This window comes from Castor canadensis, chromosome 4 (assembly GCF_047511655.1).
Source record: "Castor canadensis chromosome 4, mCasCan1.hap1v2, whole genome shotgun sequence".
Lineage (NCBI taxonomy): Eukaryota > Metazoa > Chordata > Mammalia > Rodentia > Castoridae > Castor > Castor canadensis.
The window spans coordinates 185,576,628-185,596,358 of record NC_133389.1 but is presented as its reverse complement, the minus strand read 5'-3'; the positions used below and the strand labels follow the sequence as shown (position 1 = coordinate 185,596,358).

Sequence of the window (19,731 nt, the reverse complement as noted above, 5' to 3'; positions counted from 1 at the left end):
CCCTTGGATCCACCCCAGTTAGGCACAGCAGCTGGCAGCTGAGGGCTTCCAGAGCCACCTGAGTGGCCCTAGAAGCTAACCTCCTTCATAGGACAGGGTATGAGGACAGGGTATGAGGAAAGGGGACAACCACATCTGACAGTGACAGTATCAGGCCCTGGGTCCCCTGACAACAAACACCTGGGTACGGAAGGACGTGAAGTGCTAGCACTTCATGACGGACTTTTACAAGATTAATTTTCTAGTTAAAGAAGCAAAAAGAAGGTTGTGGTTAACTCACATTTTTACTGGAAGTTCATTTCAGTCACAAAAAGAAAACGTGTGTCTAACCTCCCAGGCTGTCAGGGACCACAGGTAAAGAGGGCACCCTCACCTGGAGCAGACAGGACGGGTGGTGTGCAGCCCCTGCACAGGCCTGAGAGTCAGTCACTCACTGTGGCACAGGACCTTCCCCTAGGAGCAGATCCAGAAGGGCTGAGCTCAGCAGCCATCATAGCCCATACCTGCCTGCCCACTATTCTGCCCAGACAGGCCTGCCAGAACAGACAAATGGCACAGTCCTGTACTCTGCTCTTGACAAACCACAGTCACCAATCCAAGACCTCCTCAGTCTTATAACCAGATTCCATTCAGTGCTCTGGGTCATTATGGTAACTGACCCATGGTTGTGGTCACACATCCCATGGTGATCCAGCAGCAGGACCACATAGCATCCCTCCAAAGACTGGGCAAACAAGATAGGTCCCCAGGGGCCACCACGGAACAGATGTGGCCTGGCCTGATTTGGAGTGTGGAAGCTGACCATCCATCTGGCCTGTCCGGGATGAGCCAGCAGAAGCAAAGGGAGAACGAACAGAACAGGAACACAGCCAGGAGAGTCCTGCATCCTGGACCTGCAGAGCTGCCTCCTGACCCTTCTGTTAGGGGACTGTTACCTTGCCTCCATTAGCTGGGAGGCCTCTAGGCCCACCTACCCTGGTGCCCAAGGCCCCTGGTGCACCATGGCAGCAGGCAGATGGTTGCAGTCAGGCCCGTGTGGGCAGTGTCTTGTAGGGGTTCAGGATGCCCTTGGGGTCCAGCAGGGCCTTGAGCTGCTGCATGAGCTGCACAGCCATGGGCGGCTTGCTATAGCCTAGGACATCCCTCTTCTTAAAGCCCAGGCCATGCTCAGCACTGACGCTACCCTGCTGTTCAGCTGTCCAGGCATACACATAGGGTTCCAGGGCTCCCAGCAGCGCCTCACTGAAGGACTCTGCTGTGACATTCAGGTGCAGGTTGCCGTCTCCTGGGGACAAGGGCATGTGGTTAGGCTCAAAAGCCCCAGATACCCTGCCTAAACAGGCCTCCCAGGCTCCCCTCCTAGACTCCTCGGCTGTGCCCCTCACTGCCTAGTGACTGCCCCCCCCCTTCTGTCCTGGCTCTGCCAGCCCTTCCCCCTCCCTTGCACCGCCCCCTCCCTGGGACCACTGGGCCCTTGCCTTCTGTGGCTTCTCTCTCAAGTCTTCCCCAACCCCCACCTCGCTCACCTCCTTGCTCCCTCCTGCATGTCCTCACCACTGCCAAGAAGGCCAGACCAGGGCTCCCATCTCCCAACGGTGACCCTCCAAGTGACCACCTGTCCCCTGCCTGTGCTCTCACCCTTGACTGAGTCTGAGTTTGTTCCCAGGACCTGAACATATTGGAAGGTCTCCAAGGTCACCCCAGGCAGCTCTACCTGAATGCCCCAGAACATTTCTGCCAAGGCTGCCCAGTTAGCTCACCCCACTTCCAGCAATCCCAGCTGCCACTTCTCTGTTCCACTTGCCACCCTCTTCCTTCCACTGCTCTCTGGTCCCCATGTCCCCATGCTGAGATCCCAGGGCTCTGACCCTGGCTCACAATTCACACATACCTCTCCATTGAGAGAGGAAACAATGACTGGCAAAATGAAAGTCATGACAACAAACACAGGGTTAGCCCAGGTCAATGGGCAAGAGACCATGATGGCTTAGCTCTCATTAAAAGACAATGATTGGCCAGACACCGTGGCTCACACCTGTAACTCTAGCTACTCAGGAGGCAGAGATCAAGAGGATTACGACTGGAAGCTAGTGTGAAACCCTATCCCAAAAATACCCAACACAAAAAAAGGGCTGGTGGAGTGGCTCCAGGTGTAGGTCCTGAGTTCAATACCAATACCACAAAAAAAAAAAAGGGACGGTCATTTCCCCGCCCACATCACTGTGGCATGGGATGGCAGCTGTCCTGGGCCAGACAACTTTGAAGACTCTGTCCTTCCCATCCGCAAAGCCAGCTGCTGGCTCTCTGTCCCGTGAGGTGCAGCTCCACCCCTACACCCCATCTCTTTCATATGGACTCTTCTCCCAATTTGCCATGTATAGGGTAGCTCTCCCAGCGGTGCCCTCACCAGGCAGGGCAATCCTGAGCAGGCTACTTACCATCTAAGTCTGTCTGCCACCTGTGAAATGCAGTGACAGCACCCTCAACTGTCTCCCCACCCAGGTTTAGATGGCACCCAGACAGGGCACCACCATGAACCAAGCACTGTACCCTTCCTTCAACCCTCCCATACCTATGCAAGGTGGCTCTGACCCCCATCTTTCAGCACTTCAGGCAAGTGACCCCCAGTCCCCTGGGCCAGACAGGAAGCCAGCAGAAGCACCATGCCCTGGGGTCGCAAGCCAGCCCCACCCCAACACACCCACTGCAAAAGAGGTTTTGGGATGCTGATGCTCTTCACCAAAAGTGCCAGGAGCTGAGAGGGACAAACACTTCCTTCCTGTGAATTATCAACCATGACCCGAGCAAGATTGTCCTGCCCTACCCAAAAATGATCTGAAACTGGCTTTGAAATCCCTCAGTCTGAAGAAGTAGGCTGGTGAGAGCTACTCACCAAACACTAGAAAAGCTAGAAGAGGCCTGCACCTCCCACCTGTGCAGGCCTGGCTGCAGAAACTGTCACCGCCAACCAGCACAGCTGGCAAAGCAGTGGCAGAATGACATGCTGCTCACCCAGGTGCCCGTAGCCGACCACGTGCTTGGCACGTAGGCCAAGGCGGGAGCGCAGGTCTATCACAAGGTCGTACAGCCGCTCCACAGGGAGAGAGAGGTCATACTTGTACACGTAGCCATCATGGCTCAGGGCCTCTGTGATCCTCTCCCGCAGGGCCCACAGTGCCTGGGGGGGGAGGGGGAGGAAAAGACGGTCAGAATGCCCCATAACGGGACTCCTATGCAATGGTCACTGTGACAGTACAGCATTAGTCTGGGGTGGCAGGCATGTCCAGGTCTTCCCAGAGGTGTGCAGCTTCGATCCCAAGATGGATACAGGACCAGGATCAGGCCACTGGCTCCAAGGCAGCACTAAGCATTGTAGGGCCCTCAGCTGGGAAGCACTGGGCAGCAATGGCCCTTCCCAGCAGAGGAAACAGTCATCAAGGACGGACACAGAGCATGTGGCATAGCCTCAGGTACCACTGCACATATGGCTGGTGGGGCTGCTGCCTGGGAGAGGGGCCCTGGGCATGGCTGAGCCAAGGCAGGGACAGGCAGAGCAGCAGGCAGACAGGCTGGATGAGCAGGTTCTTGAACTACTGGAGGGGCCTGGAGGGAGGTTAGGGATGGACAGTCAGAGGACTGGGGGCTGGAACAGGAAAACTGAGGCACAGCAGGCATATGGGGGGCCCAGGAGAGGCCAGGCAGGAAGTGGATCATTCATAGTTTACTTGGCTTTCATTTGCTTTGGAAATCTGAAGCCCTCAAAAAGGATGGAATCCCATCTCTCCACGCCACTGTCCTGCTGCACTGTGCACCCAGACTTTGACCCCTGTGCCGTACCACTGCAGAGACCCCATCATTTCAGGGAACGTAGCAAGTAAAATTTCTAAAGGATAAGGACTTTTTTTTTTAAGGTAACTGTAATGCATGCCTAAAACCCTAAAGAATAAACAGCAGTCCCTCATCACCTGGAACCAGATTTCCCCAATGCTCTCATCAACTTTCACAGCCAGTTTGGTCACACCTGACACAGACAAACCCAGCCTGGGAGGAGCTGCTGACAGACTGCCACCCAGGGGCTTCTCCACCTCAGCACCACACTGCCCTCTGTTCGTTCCTGCAGCCAGGAGACCTGCTCTCTCTACCAAACCCCCCACCCTCTGCTCCAGTTCCTCCCCTCTGGAACATTCTAGAACATGAAGGCACCTGCCCACCCCACCTGTGCTGTCTCCCTCCAGGACCTCACTCCTTGAAAGGTGTCATGACCCAGGTGCTAATCGAACTGTGAGCTTTTGAGCACAGAGTTTGTGGTTCTGATCACTGTTATATGCTTGGTTCACGCAGGGCAAGGAAACATCCAGCAGGCAGTGGTGACAATGGGCATGTGCAGGACAGACATGGGGCACCAACCAGCCCTGCTGTGACCACAGCTCAGAGAAGCTGGGGCATCTGCTGTGCGCCTCCAACTGGGTGAAGGGCAGGGCTGGACTGGGCAGGACATAGGGTGCCTTCCTTCAACACATGACACCTGTGGTGCCTTTGGACACTTGCAAGGCCACCGTCTATGACAGGCCAGAAAACTTAGAGCTTCTGAAGGGAAAAATCTATGAAAACCCAGAAAATGGGCTGGCAAAGCATCTCGCCAGGGCCTCATTCAACATGAGAAGAAGCAGAGAGATGCCTTCAAGACCCCCATCTTCATGCCACAAATGCCCACGTCCAAGTCACTGAGCTGCAAATCCAAGAAAGGGCATTTTCACCCTGTGCAAAGACAACTCCAACCATGCACCAGCAGCAGCGTGAGTATGGAGACCTCCAGCCTCTTCCGACCTTTTCTAGGAAGCCCTGGGGGGACCTGGAAGAGACGTGAAGAGGGCACAGGGCCTGAGGCCCAGGGCTCACGGGAGCCTGGAGGTAAGAACTAGAGTGGACACCAGCGGACATTCCTGCATCAGCTGTAAAAGCCAAGAGTCCGGGCTGGAGGAAGACATGGAGGAGATGAGGGCAGATGCCCAGGGAAAGAAACAGACTGTGCAGGGCCGTGAATGCTGTGGGCAGCCGTATGGCACATGGGGCAGGCACACTCCCACCCACCCCCGCAAGCGATACAGGACATTTGACAACTCCTGCAGCTTGCTCTGACCAGCAGTTGCTCCTGCAGAACCTCAGGCCCCCAAATCCTTCACTCTTCAAGAGTAGAAGGTCAAGCTAGAGGCAGCTGCCACAGCCAGGTCCTCAAAAAAGAAAGCAGATAGTGCAGAGCTGCAGCACACAGTGGCCCCAATGCATGACAAGGGAGAAATGCACCGTAGCTCTGGGGGCCCTGATGCCTAGGCACTGTGCATCACTGCAACATGATCTACCAGGGTGGGTGAGAACAATACTCAGGGGACATGGGAACCTGGGGGATGCACAGGGCAGCATGCCCCTTGGCTGGGCTCAGACAGACTTGCAGTGCTGGACAAGAGACTGACTGACCAGCACCAATCATTCACTGATCACACAGGCTCCCTGGGGAATACCTAGGACCCACAGTGAGTAATCAACACCTCTGCCCCTGGGAGCAGATATGGTGTCACCCCTAAAAGTGAAATCATGTCAGGATGTGGAGAAGTTGAGGCTAGAAGCTGGTAAAGAGCACCTGCCACCATGAGCTCTGAAATCTACCAATCCAGGACGAGCTCATGCCACAGACAGAAAGCCTTTGGTACAAGGTAATTTTTGTGAGTAATAATTCATAAGCATAAAAATTAATTATGGCTCACGCCTATAATCCCAGCTACTTGGAAGGCTGAGATTGGAAGGAGTAAGGTCTGAGGCCAGCCCAGCCAAATAGTTCATGAGACCACATCTCCAAAATAAGCAGAGCAAAATGGCCTGGAGATGTGGCTCAAGCAGCAGAGCACCTGCTTTGCAAGTGCAAAGCCCAGTCCCACAGAAAAAAATAATAATTACAAATAAAAAGGAAAGGGAAGAAAGTTGAACAGGCTGATGTGGCTTCACACTCCACTCCACCTCTCTTCCCGCCTCTTTTGGCAGGACAGCCAAACCCAGAGAGTCTCCAAAACAAACCCCTAGCCTTTGAGGTCCAGAGCCCAGGCTGCTCCCTGCTGCCTGCCTGCCCCCTGCTGGCCACTCACCATCCTGCAGCCAGTGGGACCAAGGTGGGAAACAGGAAGAGGACAGCTCCCCACTGCCAGAGCCAATGAAGGTGACCAACAGCTCCCACTGCCCCAGGGCCTTCTCCTACTCCTTTGCCTCCTAGAGGCCAAATCATTTCCTGGTCTTAAAGCAAATGCCCTTTCCTCTGGACACTGTCCTCCCCAGGGCTCACCGGGCTCCAGGGCTCACAGGAACAGCTCTTTCTGCCTCCACACTTGCAAGAAATCTGTGACGGCAGCTGGCTCTTTAGCCACATGCAGCTGTGCTTACCTGGTAGCTTTGGGTTGGGGGACATATAGGGGATATTTTAAATTACTGATGAAAACGATCATTTTTTACCCCAAAGTTGTTTGCTACCCAAGTCATGAAACCTGGTCACGTTCTGGCCACACACCGTCTTTTGCTGGACAGATTATGCCCTCCGGATGCCTGAGCTGAGAATGGGAGGGAAAGAGGGAGGACCTCGAACAATGCAAGAGCACCTGGATTTTCCTCTGGTCCGTGGCTACGGTGCCATCAGTCACTAGGCCAGAACCCAGCACCTGTTCCAGGAAGCTGTCCAGCTTCTCAGCGTCATGTCCTGCACTAGAGCCCGAGGTCTCAACCAGGATGTAGAAGGGACTCTCTGGAAGGGAGCAGAGAGGCAAAATGAGCACAGGTTCAGAGTGTCATGTCCACAGTCAGACTTGCTCAGGGTCACATGGGTAGTCAGCTCTGATGCTGGTGAGGCCTGGGCAGCCTGTGGAGGAGGAGGCAGCTCTCTGGCTAGACCAAATTTTAGATGGTTTAAATATAAGCCTTTTACTGTCAGAGAAACCAAACTCCCTGGAAAACAAACAGACCCCAAGGGTGACTCCGTGAAGGTGCTCACCCTCAGCCTCACGGCAGGGCCAGCTGGGGACCTCCCACTGGCCCATGGTGAGATGGGGATGCTACCACAGGGCAACTGTGGCTCTCACCACTGACTCATCCACTCTTACCAAACCCCAGGGGCCTGGGGAGAGGCTACTTGTGTGTAGATGTCCTATTGTGGCCTCGACCACTGGACTGCTGCGTAAACTTTTTAAAAAACTCAAATATGCATTGCTATTTAGGAAAATTTTAAACGTGAATTTTTTTAAGGTTATCGTGAATTTTGCTTTATATTTACTGAAATCAGTAAGTGGGAATTTACTGAGTGACCCTATTCCATCCCTTAACATATTCAGGCCTCTTCCAGTCCACCCTACAAGAGACAGGATACAAATGCTAAGGACAAGTTTCCTATACATGATGCCCAGTGGCCACAAAGCACTCCAGCCAGAGACCCTGCACCTGCTGGGACCTCTGAGCTATCCACCAAGCCCCGTAAGGAAAAGGAGCACGGTGGGGTTTGTCCAACTACACGGGGTTGGTACCTTGCACTGGTCTGGCCAGGTGGAGGTGCTGCCCGACCAGCTGCATGCACTCAGCATCCATGAACTCAAACGCAGACAGGATCTCCCCCAGCATCCCCTTGCAGGTGCTGAAGGTCTGCAAAACCTCAGCAAAGCCTGGACAACCTGCAATGGGTCACAGTGTTTAGGTGCCACGAGCAAAAGGACAGCAGTATCGAGAGCCTCCCCCACAGCCTGGCCAGGTCCCCCTTCAAAGTGACGACACCAACCTGACTTGCATGGACAGATGAGCTGGGCAACTGCAAGGAACAAAATGCCTGTTGCTACAGGAAACTCACCCAGGTTGGCCTACAAGTACATCTCAAGGTCACCCAGGGTCAGATTTGTATAGAAAATGTGCCTGAGAACTGCGATGTGACACTGAGAATGGCAGCAGAAATCAGAGGCGCACATCTTGAGAACGCCTGTAAGGGGCTGGCAGAGTGGTTCAAGTGGTAAAGCTCCTGCCTAGCAAGTATGAGGCCCTGAGTTCAAACCCCAGTACCAAAAAAACAAGTAAGTACACGAGTGAATGAATGAACAAATGAATAAAGAAAGTCTGTAAGTGCAGGACAAGAGACAGACAGCCTCTGGAAACAGCCTGATTCTCTCAACACAGTCAGTACTCAGGCTGCATCTGCTCCAGAAATTCATCCTACACACCCGAAGTCTGCACTGCTCTAGGGCTGGGGAGCAACCAGCGTAGGCCTGGGGAGGTGACCGTTAGGTGCAGACGCAGAAAGGACCTGAATGGACGTGCTTGCCAATAGGTGGCTCCAGAGACCCTCCAATGGGAGGTGAACATGCTCAGACTTCACAGGAAAGACTGGTGCCACCTGGCAAAGCCACCTGCAAACCCTCAGGAGGAAAGCACCTTTGACCTCTGGGAGCTCCACAAACAATTCTTTAGGGACAATGAGATGCACACTGCCCAAGACAGCCAAGCACAAGGGGTACCAGGTGCCACGAGCAAGAACCAGTGGACCTCAACTACAGGAAATGGCCACAAGTGGACTTACAAGGAAGGAAATCCCAAACGGAACATGTGATGCCTGATGCAAGAGATGAAGAGTGAGAAAATGGCCATAAAATAAAGGTAATTATGATGACAGAGATGTTAAAAAGACAGAATTAAGATACATGACAAGAGGTACTTGGGAGGGGATCGACAGACCTGGAATCTCCTCCAAGATTCCTGCACCTCACAGCAGCACAGACATGAACTGAATCAGATCCAGTGAGTTGGGCTGGCAGAGTGGCTCAAGTGGTAGAGTGCCTGCTAGCAAATGTGAGGTCCTGAGTTCAAACCCCAGTACCACCAAAAAAAAAAGGAATCTGTTGTGTTAAATGCACCTGTTGTACTCTCCGGAAGACCGTGATCTGTAACTTCTGAATTTGGCTGAGGAAGAAATGCTGGCTAACCACCCAATTCGGAAGAAGCAGGAAAGAAGAAAGGGACCATGGGAGCCCTGGTGTGGAGGTGCTACACAAGAGGTGTGGCAAGCCAGTGATCGGGAAACCAGGACCCATGTCTCCTGTGAGGATACTAACTGTCCCCCTGGACTCTACATAAGACATCATTTCCCTCAGAATCACACAACTACATGCTCCTTAAATCGGAGCACAGTGGGGTAAAAGAGGACCAGAATCCCAGTTTTGTTATGGAGTAACAGACACAGGAATCGCTGCTGGTTCCAGACTGCACTCTGTGGACATCTGGAGGACCAGGTCCTGGATTCCTGAACACTATGGGATCAGGGAAGCCAGAAGAAACAGGCTCCTTGGACCAACCACAGCTCAGCCAAGGGAACTGGGCTCAGAGCAGCTGCCTGCTCGCCTACCAGCCAACCGTGAAGTGGGATGAGGAGCCTACCGAGAAAAGCCACATTCACAGCCTTGGGTCTGGGCGAGCACAAGATGGACACGGCGGTGATGACCCCCAGGGTGCCCTCGGACCCAATGAACAGCTGCTTCAGGTCATAGCCCGTGTTGTCCTTCCGCAGGGAGGTCAGGCAGTTCAGGACGGTGCCGTCGGCAAGCACCTATCAGGAAGGCAGATAGAGGCCTTTCTGCAGTAACCAAAGTTCCGGTCGGTGACCCTGTGGTTTCCTGCATCTGCCCCTCCCCTTTCTCCTCTCTCACACTACACTCAGGGGAAGCTAACCCAACTCTAGGACACCAAGAAAGCCATCAGCCATGAGCCCCCACCTGCCTACCCCCATCTGGATAGGGAATGAAGTAAGTTGGGGTAGAATGGAGTGGGATGGGGCCTGAAATTGCCTAACTAGACTGAAGGGAAGACTTTCCTTCCTGATTGGACGATTCCTGCAACCTCATCACACAACCAGGAAGCTCACTGCTTGGCTGCTGGAGGGAAACCTGTCCCAGGCAGGGAACACAGCTAGGGGAGCACAGCTGAGGGAGCAGGGAGCATGGCTAGGGAAGTGGGGAGCACAGCTGGTGGAGGACAGGTAAGGGAGCACAGCTGGGAGAATTAGGGAGCACAGATGGGGGAATTGGGGAGCACAGCTGAAGGAGTGGGGAGCACGGATGGAGATAGCTATGAGAACAGCAGAGAACTGCACTGCTCTGGTCTCCCTGTTTCTGGGCCCACAGCCACAGAGGCATCATGGTTCCTATGCTGCACGCCTGCATGAGTCTTGCTGGCTGGCACTTGAAGTCAAGGTTTACAGAACTGTTTGGGAAACTGAGAAAGCAACCTGCAGTAAAAATAAGCAGCGGCCAGCCAGAAAACAAAGCCACTGAGATGCTGTGACTTAGCGAATGAAACATGGCTTTGTATTTGCTCTGTCACATGGATAAACAGAACAAAAGGACCTTTCCTTTAGCAACCATGAACCATTCAGGGTTGGTGGGGGTTCCAGGAAATGGACTCCAAGTGTTCTGGAGGGGAAGCTGGTATGACTCCACACCAAATTAGCCTCAGCTGACCTTCCTTCACGCTCCAGCTCCTAGAAGGCTGCCCAGGTGGAACATTACTGTGTGAATGAAGTGTCCCCTAGAAGCTCCTCGTGTGGAACAGGAGGCAGTGGAAGCCCCATCAGATGCATCAGTACATCTGTGGGAAGGGCCTGGCAGGGTGCTATATGCAATGACACACCCTCAGGGGCCCACAGCCAGGACATCTCTGGCTGACATGCCCGACCCACCAGGGTGGTCTTATACACCTGTACCAAATGCCCAGGGAATGCGACACCAGCCCCAAACGGGAGCCAGGACTCCCACGGAGAGCACTCTGCTGGCACCCAGCTCACCACTTCCAAGCCCAGAACAGTCCCACGCAGAGAGCCGTATCTCAGAAACCGCAGACCGCCAGCGTTGGTTGCCACATTCCCTCCAATGTGGCAGCTGCCCTTTGCTCCCAAGTCCAGTGGTATGATGAAGTCGCGCTCCTGCACATACTGGCTCAGCTCCTCCAGCACACACCCTGCCTGGCAGACCAGAGCTCCTGCAGAGCAACCCATGCAAACATGACTCACAGACCCCATGTGTGTCACTTCTGGCACTCACACACCTCCAGGAAGGGCTGCCATGGCCAGAAAGTCAGTGCAAAGGGAAAGGAGGGACAAGCACACATAGCACAAGCCATCCCAGTGACTCCTTGGCAACATGTCCAGAGGGTCCAGGTGTGGTGGGCTGTGCAGCCAAACTGCAGCTGATTCTTTCCCAGGAAGGGTCCCACGTGCGTATGTACACGGACACATGCACACATGTGCAGGACAACCACAACTGGCACCAGGAGGGCACCGGTGCCCCAGGCCCAGCAGGCGGCACAAGCTTACCCGACACTCGATGGAAGCTGATGACCTGGTTCATGAGGGCAGTGGACAGGACGATCTCATCAAAGACAGGGACACTGGCCCCCACCATGCCTGTGTTCCCGCCCTGCGGGGTCACGGCCAGGTTCCTCTCATGGCAGTGCCTAGGACAAGTGCAGAAGGGACATCAAGCCAGTGTCCCCATTCTCACTCCACTGTCCCCCAACCTGACCCCATTTTTAGACCTTCCCATTGGCCAGCCAGGCCACCTGTTGCCCGCAGCCTCAGGCGGGGCTCCTCACAGCCATACTGAGGGATTCTGAGGAAAGCAGAGTCCACCCACCCCAAAGCCGTGCACAGACGGAGGGAGTCTGAGGCTGTCTGCAGATCACAGGTGAGGCGGCAGATGCAGCCTCAGAGGCCTCACCTCTTAAGTTCGGGAAGTCTTCACAGAGCTGGCAAAGGTCAGAACACCACCCCACAACCCACTGCCCTCACTCCCTTTAATCCCACTGTAGCTGAGAACAGAGTCCCTGGCCGACCTGTCCTCACACTACAGATGAAGCCTCCTCCCTGGCTAGGGACTGTGGTGGCTCAAGATCTGAAGAAAGGGATGCTCCATCCGCAGGGCAGTCAACCCACAAGCACCAAGTGATCCCAGTGGCAGAAGCCGCAGGGATGTTCTAACTGGACAGTGTGAATGGGCTCTGAGCGCACCTGACTGGGACAAGTTCAACTGCAGACCAGGGTTACCTGAGAATGCGGGACACCTCCTCTGAGGTCTGGGGCCGAAGCAGCACCTTGCTACAGCCTGTGACAAAGAAGAGTCATGTCAGCCAGCACGGAGGACAGACATGCTGCCCCCCAGCCCACCCAAAAGAAGGTTCTCTCCAGCATATTCTCTTCCTCAGTGCGGTGACCCGCACAGCCACACTATCAGGCCCACAAACACTCAAGGACAGAGCAAGACGCTGAAGTCCTCGGGATCCACGCTGGGGAGGGGCATTCTGGCTGCTGGGCCTGGGTGCAGCAGTCAGTAGGCACCAACAGTGCAGGCTACCATGTCCGCCTTTGTGTTAGAGGGGAAGGTAGCTCAGACCCCATGGTATGGGGATGTGTGCTGGGCTTCTGCAGTGACAGTCCCCTTTGGGACTCTGTGAGGATCCTGGCACTCCTCAATCATTGCTGACTGGCACTGTTAGTCCTGCTGGAACCAGTTAGACAATGGCTGCCAAGTGGGGACTTTCAAATGCATCCATCTGCCTTACATTCCCTGTAAGGACCTTCCTTCCCTGGCTCCTAGTGGTAATTTACACAGCTCTTCTCACATCAGGCAGGCTTCCTTCAACTCTCTGGCTTACAATTCTTTGCTGCCTTTATCTATCTGATACCAAGATGTGGCAGGTGGGAGCCCCTCTAAGCTCTGGGCAGCACTGGTAACCCGCCACCCAGGATGGTCATTCTTTCTGTCCTCTCAACTTCTCTGAGGACCCAAGATGGTGGAGGATGTAGGAGGCAGCAGGATACCTGGGAGTGCTCAGAGACCCTCTGTCCTCACTGCGCTGATCAAAACTCAGGCTCTACACAGGTCCTGGGCTATTTTGTGGTTCTAAAAGATACTTTGCTTTTCACAAATACCTTTTGCTAAATGGACTGGCTGTCCTACCTTGGAGACTCTGGTCACTCCGGCTGCACTCATGGTGCTCTACCATCCCAAGGAAGTGTGGAACTGTGAGCCCTACTGGCCTGGTGAGCGGAAACCCTCCTCCTGTGTTCACAAGGTTTCTCAACAGACATCTGAGAGCCCACCCAAGGGTCTGCCACAGTATAGGCTGAGAATAAAATCAGACAGATCTCCCACTCTTGTGTCACGGACCTTCTAACTAAAAGGCAATAAAATGAGGATCAACCCAATGCTCCGGTGTGCTAATAACACAGGATCCACAAAAACAACAGGGGGCCAGGAAATAGGACCAGCAAGACTTAATGAGGAAATGCCCAAAACCAAGGAAAAGGACTCCCAGGAAAAGCCCCAGCCAGGCTAGGGAAGGGACCAAAAGGAAGACTGCCTGGACCAGTGTCAGGACACTCCTCCTCTGCACCTGCGCCTTCCCACACCTCACACATTTCTGGGCAGACACTGTTCTCACATCCTGCCTGCCTCTGGGCTTAGCAACAATGAAAAGGCACCCCCTCCCCCACCCCATCCCCAGAGAAGCAGCTTGCACTGCCACCCAAGTTCTGGAGCAGCAGGTCTCATGCTCCTGAGCTCCACCATCTTCCTTTGGTTTTTGCTTCCCCTGTAGCCCTTCAAGGGTACTGCTCCTCTCCTGCTTGCCAGGCACTCCAGGGCTTGGGGTATGGTAGATACCCTCCTTGCCCGACTCTCCTGGGGTCTCTACCTGAAAAGCCACCACCAGACTACACCACCACTCATGTGTCTCAAGCCTGGCTACCATCCCAGCCCATCACTCCCCAGCTCTCCTGGTGAACTTGGGATTTCAGTATCCACCCATATCAGGGCCAAATCTAGCTTGCTTCCTGTTTTTGTAAATAAAGTTTTATGGAAATACAGTCATGTCCATAAACTGGCAGTCCATGGCTGCCAGTACCCCTCCACATCTCTGAAAACCTGTCTCTACACCCACCACCACTGCCTTCCCTCCAGCTGCTGAGGCCCCTCCAGGCCCTCAGTGGTATGGCCTGCCACTCATACTACCCACTGCTCATTGCCTTATCATTCTTCTCTCTCAACCAACCATCCTATCAACTCCACAAACATGCTGCAACACTCTCATCCCGGACTGAAACATGAAAAGAAACCTCTGGGCCCCGGCTCCCTGCAAGACCCCCACCTTCCACTCCTCTGGACTGCATGCTCCTCTGTGAGACTCCCAAGTGCACATCCCCACATTCCATACCCCTAGTCAATTCCAGTGGTGTATTTGTCCTCCATCAAGGTCACCATTGATGCCCATGGTTCTCAGTTGTCTTACCTGGTTCAGCAGCCACACCTGACAAGTTGTCCCTTCCCTCTCCCCCCGGAGCCTTCCTCCACTGGCTGCTGGAGCTTGCTCCCATGGCTCTCCTACCCCTTGGCCTGGCCTGCTCCAACCCTTGGCTGGTTCCTTCTCTCTACCATGATCATCCAATCTTGGGGCATTGGGCTCCAGTGTGGCCCCTGGCCTGGACTCCAGGCTGGCCTGCATCCATTTTGACAGGTCCAAACCCAAACTCCTGGTTTTCCCAGCAGGCCTGCTGTTCTGTACACCATTAACCAGCAGAGACCCACGGTTTCCATGGTCCACATTGTTGCTTCTCTTTCTCTCCTGCATAGACCTTCAACAAATCCTAAAGTCCACCCCTTCTAATCTCTATGGAATCTGGCCATGTCTTACACCTCTGACCACTGGCTAGACCCTCTTCCCATCACATTCTTCTCCCAAGGCCCCAGACTTACAGCAGCTGCCCCTCGGGCTCCTCTCTGATTCACAGCTTCCCAGGAGCTTCCTACCAGCTCAAATCAAAAGCCAGCGCTCACAGAGCCCTCAAGGCCTCACCTGCCTGCCCGTTCCCTCTCTGGCTGTCCTCCCCCATCCATCCTCTCCAGGCTTCCTAGGTTCCTGGATGCTCACAGGCTTTGCACTGCCCTTTCAGATACTTTCCCAGGCTTGTGCTGGACGCTCAATCTCTGTTAGACACTTGCAGCCACAGGGCAGCTGCTGACCCCCCTCCCACAACCCTGAGTCTCCTTAGCACACAGTCTCTGTCTTCAAATTGCAGGATACCACCACCTTTCAACCAGTGCAGGCCTAGGGTGGGGTGCTCACTGAATATTTCTGGATCCACTGGTAAACAAGTGGTCAAGTTTTTAAATAAGGATGTTTAATAAGAGTTTTCTATCTCAAATAAAAATCTCAGTTTTTAAGAGAAATTTTATAGTCCCCATCAGCCTTTAAAAGTAGTTTCTATTTTCTACACCACACTGAGGATAAGTTTTTAACTGACTGCAAGTTAAAGGCAAGCCTCCTCTCCAAAAGAAAGACACATCAAGTGGTATTTCAACTAAATTCCAATGGGTCACCTCAGTACTTCCACTCTGTTGGGGCCTGTGGAGTCAGAAGTGAGGGAGACCCAGTGCTGCTCACCATGCTCAGGGTAGTGGACCACAAAGAGGGACCATCACACATGCACACCGACTCAGAGGACAGCTCACCTGCAGCAAGGGTGGCCAACCAGAGAGGAGCCTGGGGAAAGCCCAGGAAAGGCCAGTTCTTGCCCAGTCAGACTCAGGCATGGCAAGGGAGGGGCCTGTTACAGCTGGCTCCTCACTCTTGGAAGCCCTGGGAGAGATTCCTCAGACCAGGAAAGCAGCTGCTTGCCCCTGAGTTCCAGCCTTGGAGCAGAATGGAAGCCAGAAAGCCCAAGAACTGAGCAGTTGACATACAAGGTTTCCTGTGTCCAGTATTCATCTTGGGCAGGGCTCACCATCATGCTGAGGTGGGCACAGAGGTTCCATCTTCTCAGGGCCCACAGGGAGCCAGGCCAGGAGCCAGCTCGTAGAGCCCATGGTGGGCACTCACCCCACCAGGGATGACATATGTGGCCCTGCAGGCCCCCTGCCCAGTGGTGGGTCTCAATGGGATCCTGCTCTTTGGGATCCTTTCCTAACCTCTCCCCACAGGGGTACTCCTGCAGTGAAGAATGGCCCTGTGACTTCAGTGTCCCTGCTATCCCACTGGGACATAGCCAACTCTATCATCTGAGCTTTGACCACACTCAATCTGCTGGAGACTTTTGGCACCGTCTAGTGCACCCTTCGTTTCTGTACTACATGGTTTGGAAGCTCACTGAGCTTCTCCATCCAGAAAGGTTTTCCCAGAGACAGCTCATGGGTGCTGCACTGAGCCAGGCTCAGCCCAGGGGCCTGGGTGCCCACAGTGTCCTGGCACTGCAGAGCAAATGCAGCATTTTGCTATAAAGTTGCCAATTGCTTCTCTTTACTATTACACCAAGAATGCATGTGGGTTATATTATCTCTGAAATCATTTCAGAGAAGAAAATGAGGCATTATTAAAAGGAGGTGCTGGGCCTGGGCTGCTGAGAACGACCTCACTTGTATGAGCTCATGTGCAGAAGGGACAGTCATGGAGGAGGGGGCAGGTGGCAGCCTGAGCAGCAGCCCTGCCATCTCACCTTAGTGGGCTACATGGGGCCCCCAAAAGACATGGGATCTTCACCCTAGGAAGCTGTGGAAGTGACCCTATCTAGAAATGGGGTCTTTACAGAAGTAACTAGGATCTTGAATTGACATCATCTTTGACTGGACTAGGTAGGTCCCAAATCCAATTATTATCATGTCTAAAGACACAGAAGAGGACAGAGAAGGAGAGGAGGCCACACAGAGGCAGAGGCTGGAGTGCTGCCACCAGAAGTCCAGGAACACCAGTACAGCCAGAAGCTCAGAGGGGGTAAGGACCCACCCCCAGAGACTCTGGAGCAAGCACAGCCTGCTGACACCTGGCTTTCAAGCTTCAGCCTCCTGAACTGAGAGAATGAACTTTTGCTGTTTTAGTCCCCAGTTTGTGGTCTTTGCTTACAGCAGCCCAGGACACAAATACAGAAGCTGGAAAGATGTGCACAGTAGTCCACGCACCCTCCTCAGAACAGCCAGGGGACTGTTTTGCCTTTTAATTTGCCCAGGTCATGCACCACCAATAAACTTGGACAGTCTGTTCTCAGAAGATCTTGGTCATAACCACAACAGAGCTTTGACTTCAAAGGTATGAAGGGACACACTGACAGTGACCCCACACTCTTCCCTATGTGTGGCTTTCTGGCCTCAATGCACTGCTACCTTTCACACCCACCTTCAGGGACCTGACTCACCTCGGACAGTCCTCAGCCAGTCCACATTGGACGCCTCCAACTCCTCTGGGTCTGTGACCACCCTGCCAGGGATGATATGTTCAAAGGTGGCCAGGTCCTCTTCACACACAGTGGAGAATGGCAACCGCTGCACAGGGTAGCGCTCCTGGGTCAGCCTCACCTCAGGGGTGCGGGAGGCTGAGGAGTACTCTCTGACAGTCAAGGGGCCAGACACTCCCCAAGGACAACCCAGACACCTTTGTTTCACTGAAGCCCCAAGAGCGCAAGCTGTCCTTCTCCATCCTAGAGAGGCCTGGAGGAGCCACACAGACCATCTGGGTATCCGATGAGGCATCACTGCTCCAACCCTAGAACATAACGGATTGAACCTGCAACTCCAGCAAGCGTGAAGCAATGAAAAGAGAGGCCTACACAGCCATACAAGGCCCAGAGGCACAGGAGGGCTTCCGCCCTGGGGAAGTAAGGTGAGGGCTAGCAGCCAGGGCAGGGCTGGGGGTAAAAGGGACCTGACACCCAAAGGTTCTGCTCTTGATCCCGACGTGAGAATTCACCCGCTGTACCTGTGGCTAGTGCATTCTCTCGCGGAAGTTACATTTTTACCATTTAAGCCTTTTCTGGTCCTTCTCCTTCAGAGTAAAACTCAGCTTTAGGGCACTGGGTGCCACTGAACTGTGCACCACAGCAGTGCTAAATGGTGAGTTTCAGGCTTTGGGTGTATCCTGGCCCGAGTTTAACAGTTTGCATAATCGACAAAAACCTTAAAAAGGCCTTGACCGCGCACGGTGGCCAAGGAGGATGCTGCACGTGTGAGACCAGCTCGTGTCACAGTCACCTCGAACAGGGGCCGTTAAGAGGCCGCCTCGGCCGACCTGGGCTCGGGAAACCTGAACCACAACCCCGGGGAAAAGGAGGCCCAGCACCGAGGCCCGCGCGGGACCCGGACCCCACGCGGTCGGTCGGGAAGGGCCGCAGCCTCGCCCCCGAGGACCCCGAGGACCCCCAACGCCCCGGCTCGCCCCTGGGGAGCGCGCACTTCCACCCCGGGCGATCACGTGACGAGGCGCCGCGCAGAGGGCCCGGCCGCGGACGCGCGCCCGTCGCCTCCACCCCAGGAACCGCAGCCCGGCCCACCGCCCGGCTCCGGCGTCCGCGCGCTCGCACCCGCGTCCGCGCCCCCGGCTCCGCCGCAGACCCCACGCCGCCGAATCAGAAGGGCGGAGCGAGCGGGATGCGCGTGCGCACTGGCCCCGACCTGAGGCCACGCCCCCAGCTGCCACGCCCCACCCCCCGTCCCGCCCTCGCAACCTCGGACACCTCGAGAGTCCAAAGCCTAGACCCTCTGCTTTGACCAGTGTCTGGCTCCACCCAACGGGCTTTCCCCACGTGATCCACCCCGGACTGGCCCTGGAGGGTAAATGCCTAGTCCCTCGCCCCACTGTGGGTCCTCCCAAGGGTTTGTGCCTCCCCCAGGGAGTTTCTGTCCACCCGCCCCCAGATGTCTCCCCCCAGCAGCTCCCGAATCCCCAGCGGACCTCTGGTCCCTCAGGGGTCTCTGACTCCACCAGGGTCAGCAGACAACCCTGCAGATAGTGAAAGCCACAAGTCAGCCTCCTGCCTAAGCAGCAGGCACTCTTTCATGAACAGAGAGGCCCAGGGCCGGGACTCACCTGCAGGGACCTCAGAGGGGCCAGCCCTCTCCTGAGGCCAGTCCAGCCAGTCCAGCTACACAGAGCACGGGTCCCCCAGTGTGAGGCCAGCCCTCAGCACACACTCCTCAGGCAGAGGCATGCCTGCTCTGCACAGCACCTTATGGCAACTCCAAGGCAGAAGCCTCCCCTAGACTCCTGAGTCAATGTGGACCCCTTTCCACCTTAGGTTACAGGTGGTTGCTGCTTCCTGCAATTATTCTGTTGCCTCAGTGTTCACTTTTCCTACCCTCCATACCCTAGATTAAGTTGCTAAAATAACTACTTTCCTGACAATACCTGGTATCTGGGTAGGATACCAGGCATTGTTAGGGCTCATCTCCCACTCTGGCTCCCATGTGTCTCACTGAGGCATCTCTGGCTCACTCAATTCCATCTGTCATCAGAGAAGACCAGAATATTCTGTGGACTGTTAAAATAATTTAGACCTCAGAGTCAGATCAAGGCAGAACATACAAGCATCTTCCTTAGGCTGAGACGGTACCATAGAGGTGCGTGGCTGCTTTCCAAGTAAGACCCAAGGGATCCTGGGGGTCCTTACAAACTGGCAGAGAAAACAGCTGCATACTGTATCCAGATGTAGGTGTCCCAACACAACACCTGAGCTGAAACCGCAGCTGCAGCTGGAGTCAGAGCCTGAAGCACCACAGTCCCAGCAGTCACCTACTTCTGCACAGGTAATCAGTACTGGAGAATGGAAAGCACTTGCCCGGCATCTTCCAAGCCCAGGATGGGTTTTGTGTTTGGGTTCCTATGCTGGTTGGAAGAGGGCATTCCAGAGGT

At 54.6% G+C, this 19,731-nt stretch overlaps 1 protein-coding gene across 3 annotated transcripts; it reads right to left on the bottom strand.

The window, feature by feature from the left end:
- Nucleotides 1-265: 265 nt before the first annotated feature.
- On the bottom strand, nt 266-18,533 carry D2hgdh (D-2-hydroxyglutarate dehydrogenase). 3 transcript variants are annotated; one of them, XM_074072289.1, is made up of 10 exons: nt 18,404-18,533; nt 17,243-17,589; nt 12,107-12,164; nt 11,378-11,517; nt 10,850-11,043; nt 9,448-9,616; nt 7,557-7,700; nt 6,642-6,784; nt 3,013-3,178; nt 266-1,285 (listed from the first exon to the last, which is right to left on the bottom strand). In XM_074072289.1, the coding sequence occupies exons 2-10, from the start codon at nt 17,574-17,576 to the stop codon at nt 1,026-1,028; spliced, it is 1,608 nt and encodes a 535-aa protein (XP_073928390.1). In that variant the 5' UTR covers nt 17,577-17,589; nt 18,404-18,533; the 3' UTR covers nt 266-1,025. The 3 variants fall into 3 exon arrangements, with proteins under 3 accessions (XP_073928390.1, XP_073928393.1, XP_073928391.1); XM_074072292.1 differs by lacking the exon at nt 18,404-18,533 and adding an exon at nt 18,276-18,401; XM_074072290.1 differs by lacking the exon at nt 18,404-18,533 and adding an exon at nt 17,803-18,232.
- Nucleotides 18,534-19,731: the final 1,198 nt, after the last annotated feature.

What these genes read in the sequence shown, in the direction of transcription:
- D2hgdh (XM_074072289.1), bottom strand. Translation starts at nt 17,576, where the DNA reads ATGCCTCATCGGATACCCAGATGGTCTGTGTGGCTCCTCCAGGCCTCT. An exon ending in CCTGGCCAGACCAGTGCAAG is followed by an intron (nt 6,785 to 7,556) that starts GTACCAACCCCG and finishes GCTCCCTTCCAG; the next exon opens with AGAGTCCCTTCTACATCCTG. An exon ending in GGTCGGCTACGGGCACCTGG is followed by an intron (nt 1,286 to 3,012) that starts GTGAGCAGCATG and finishes CCTTGTCCCCAG; the next exon opens with GAGACGGCAACCTGCACCTG.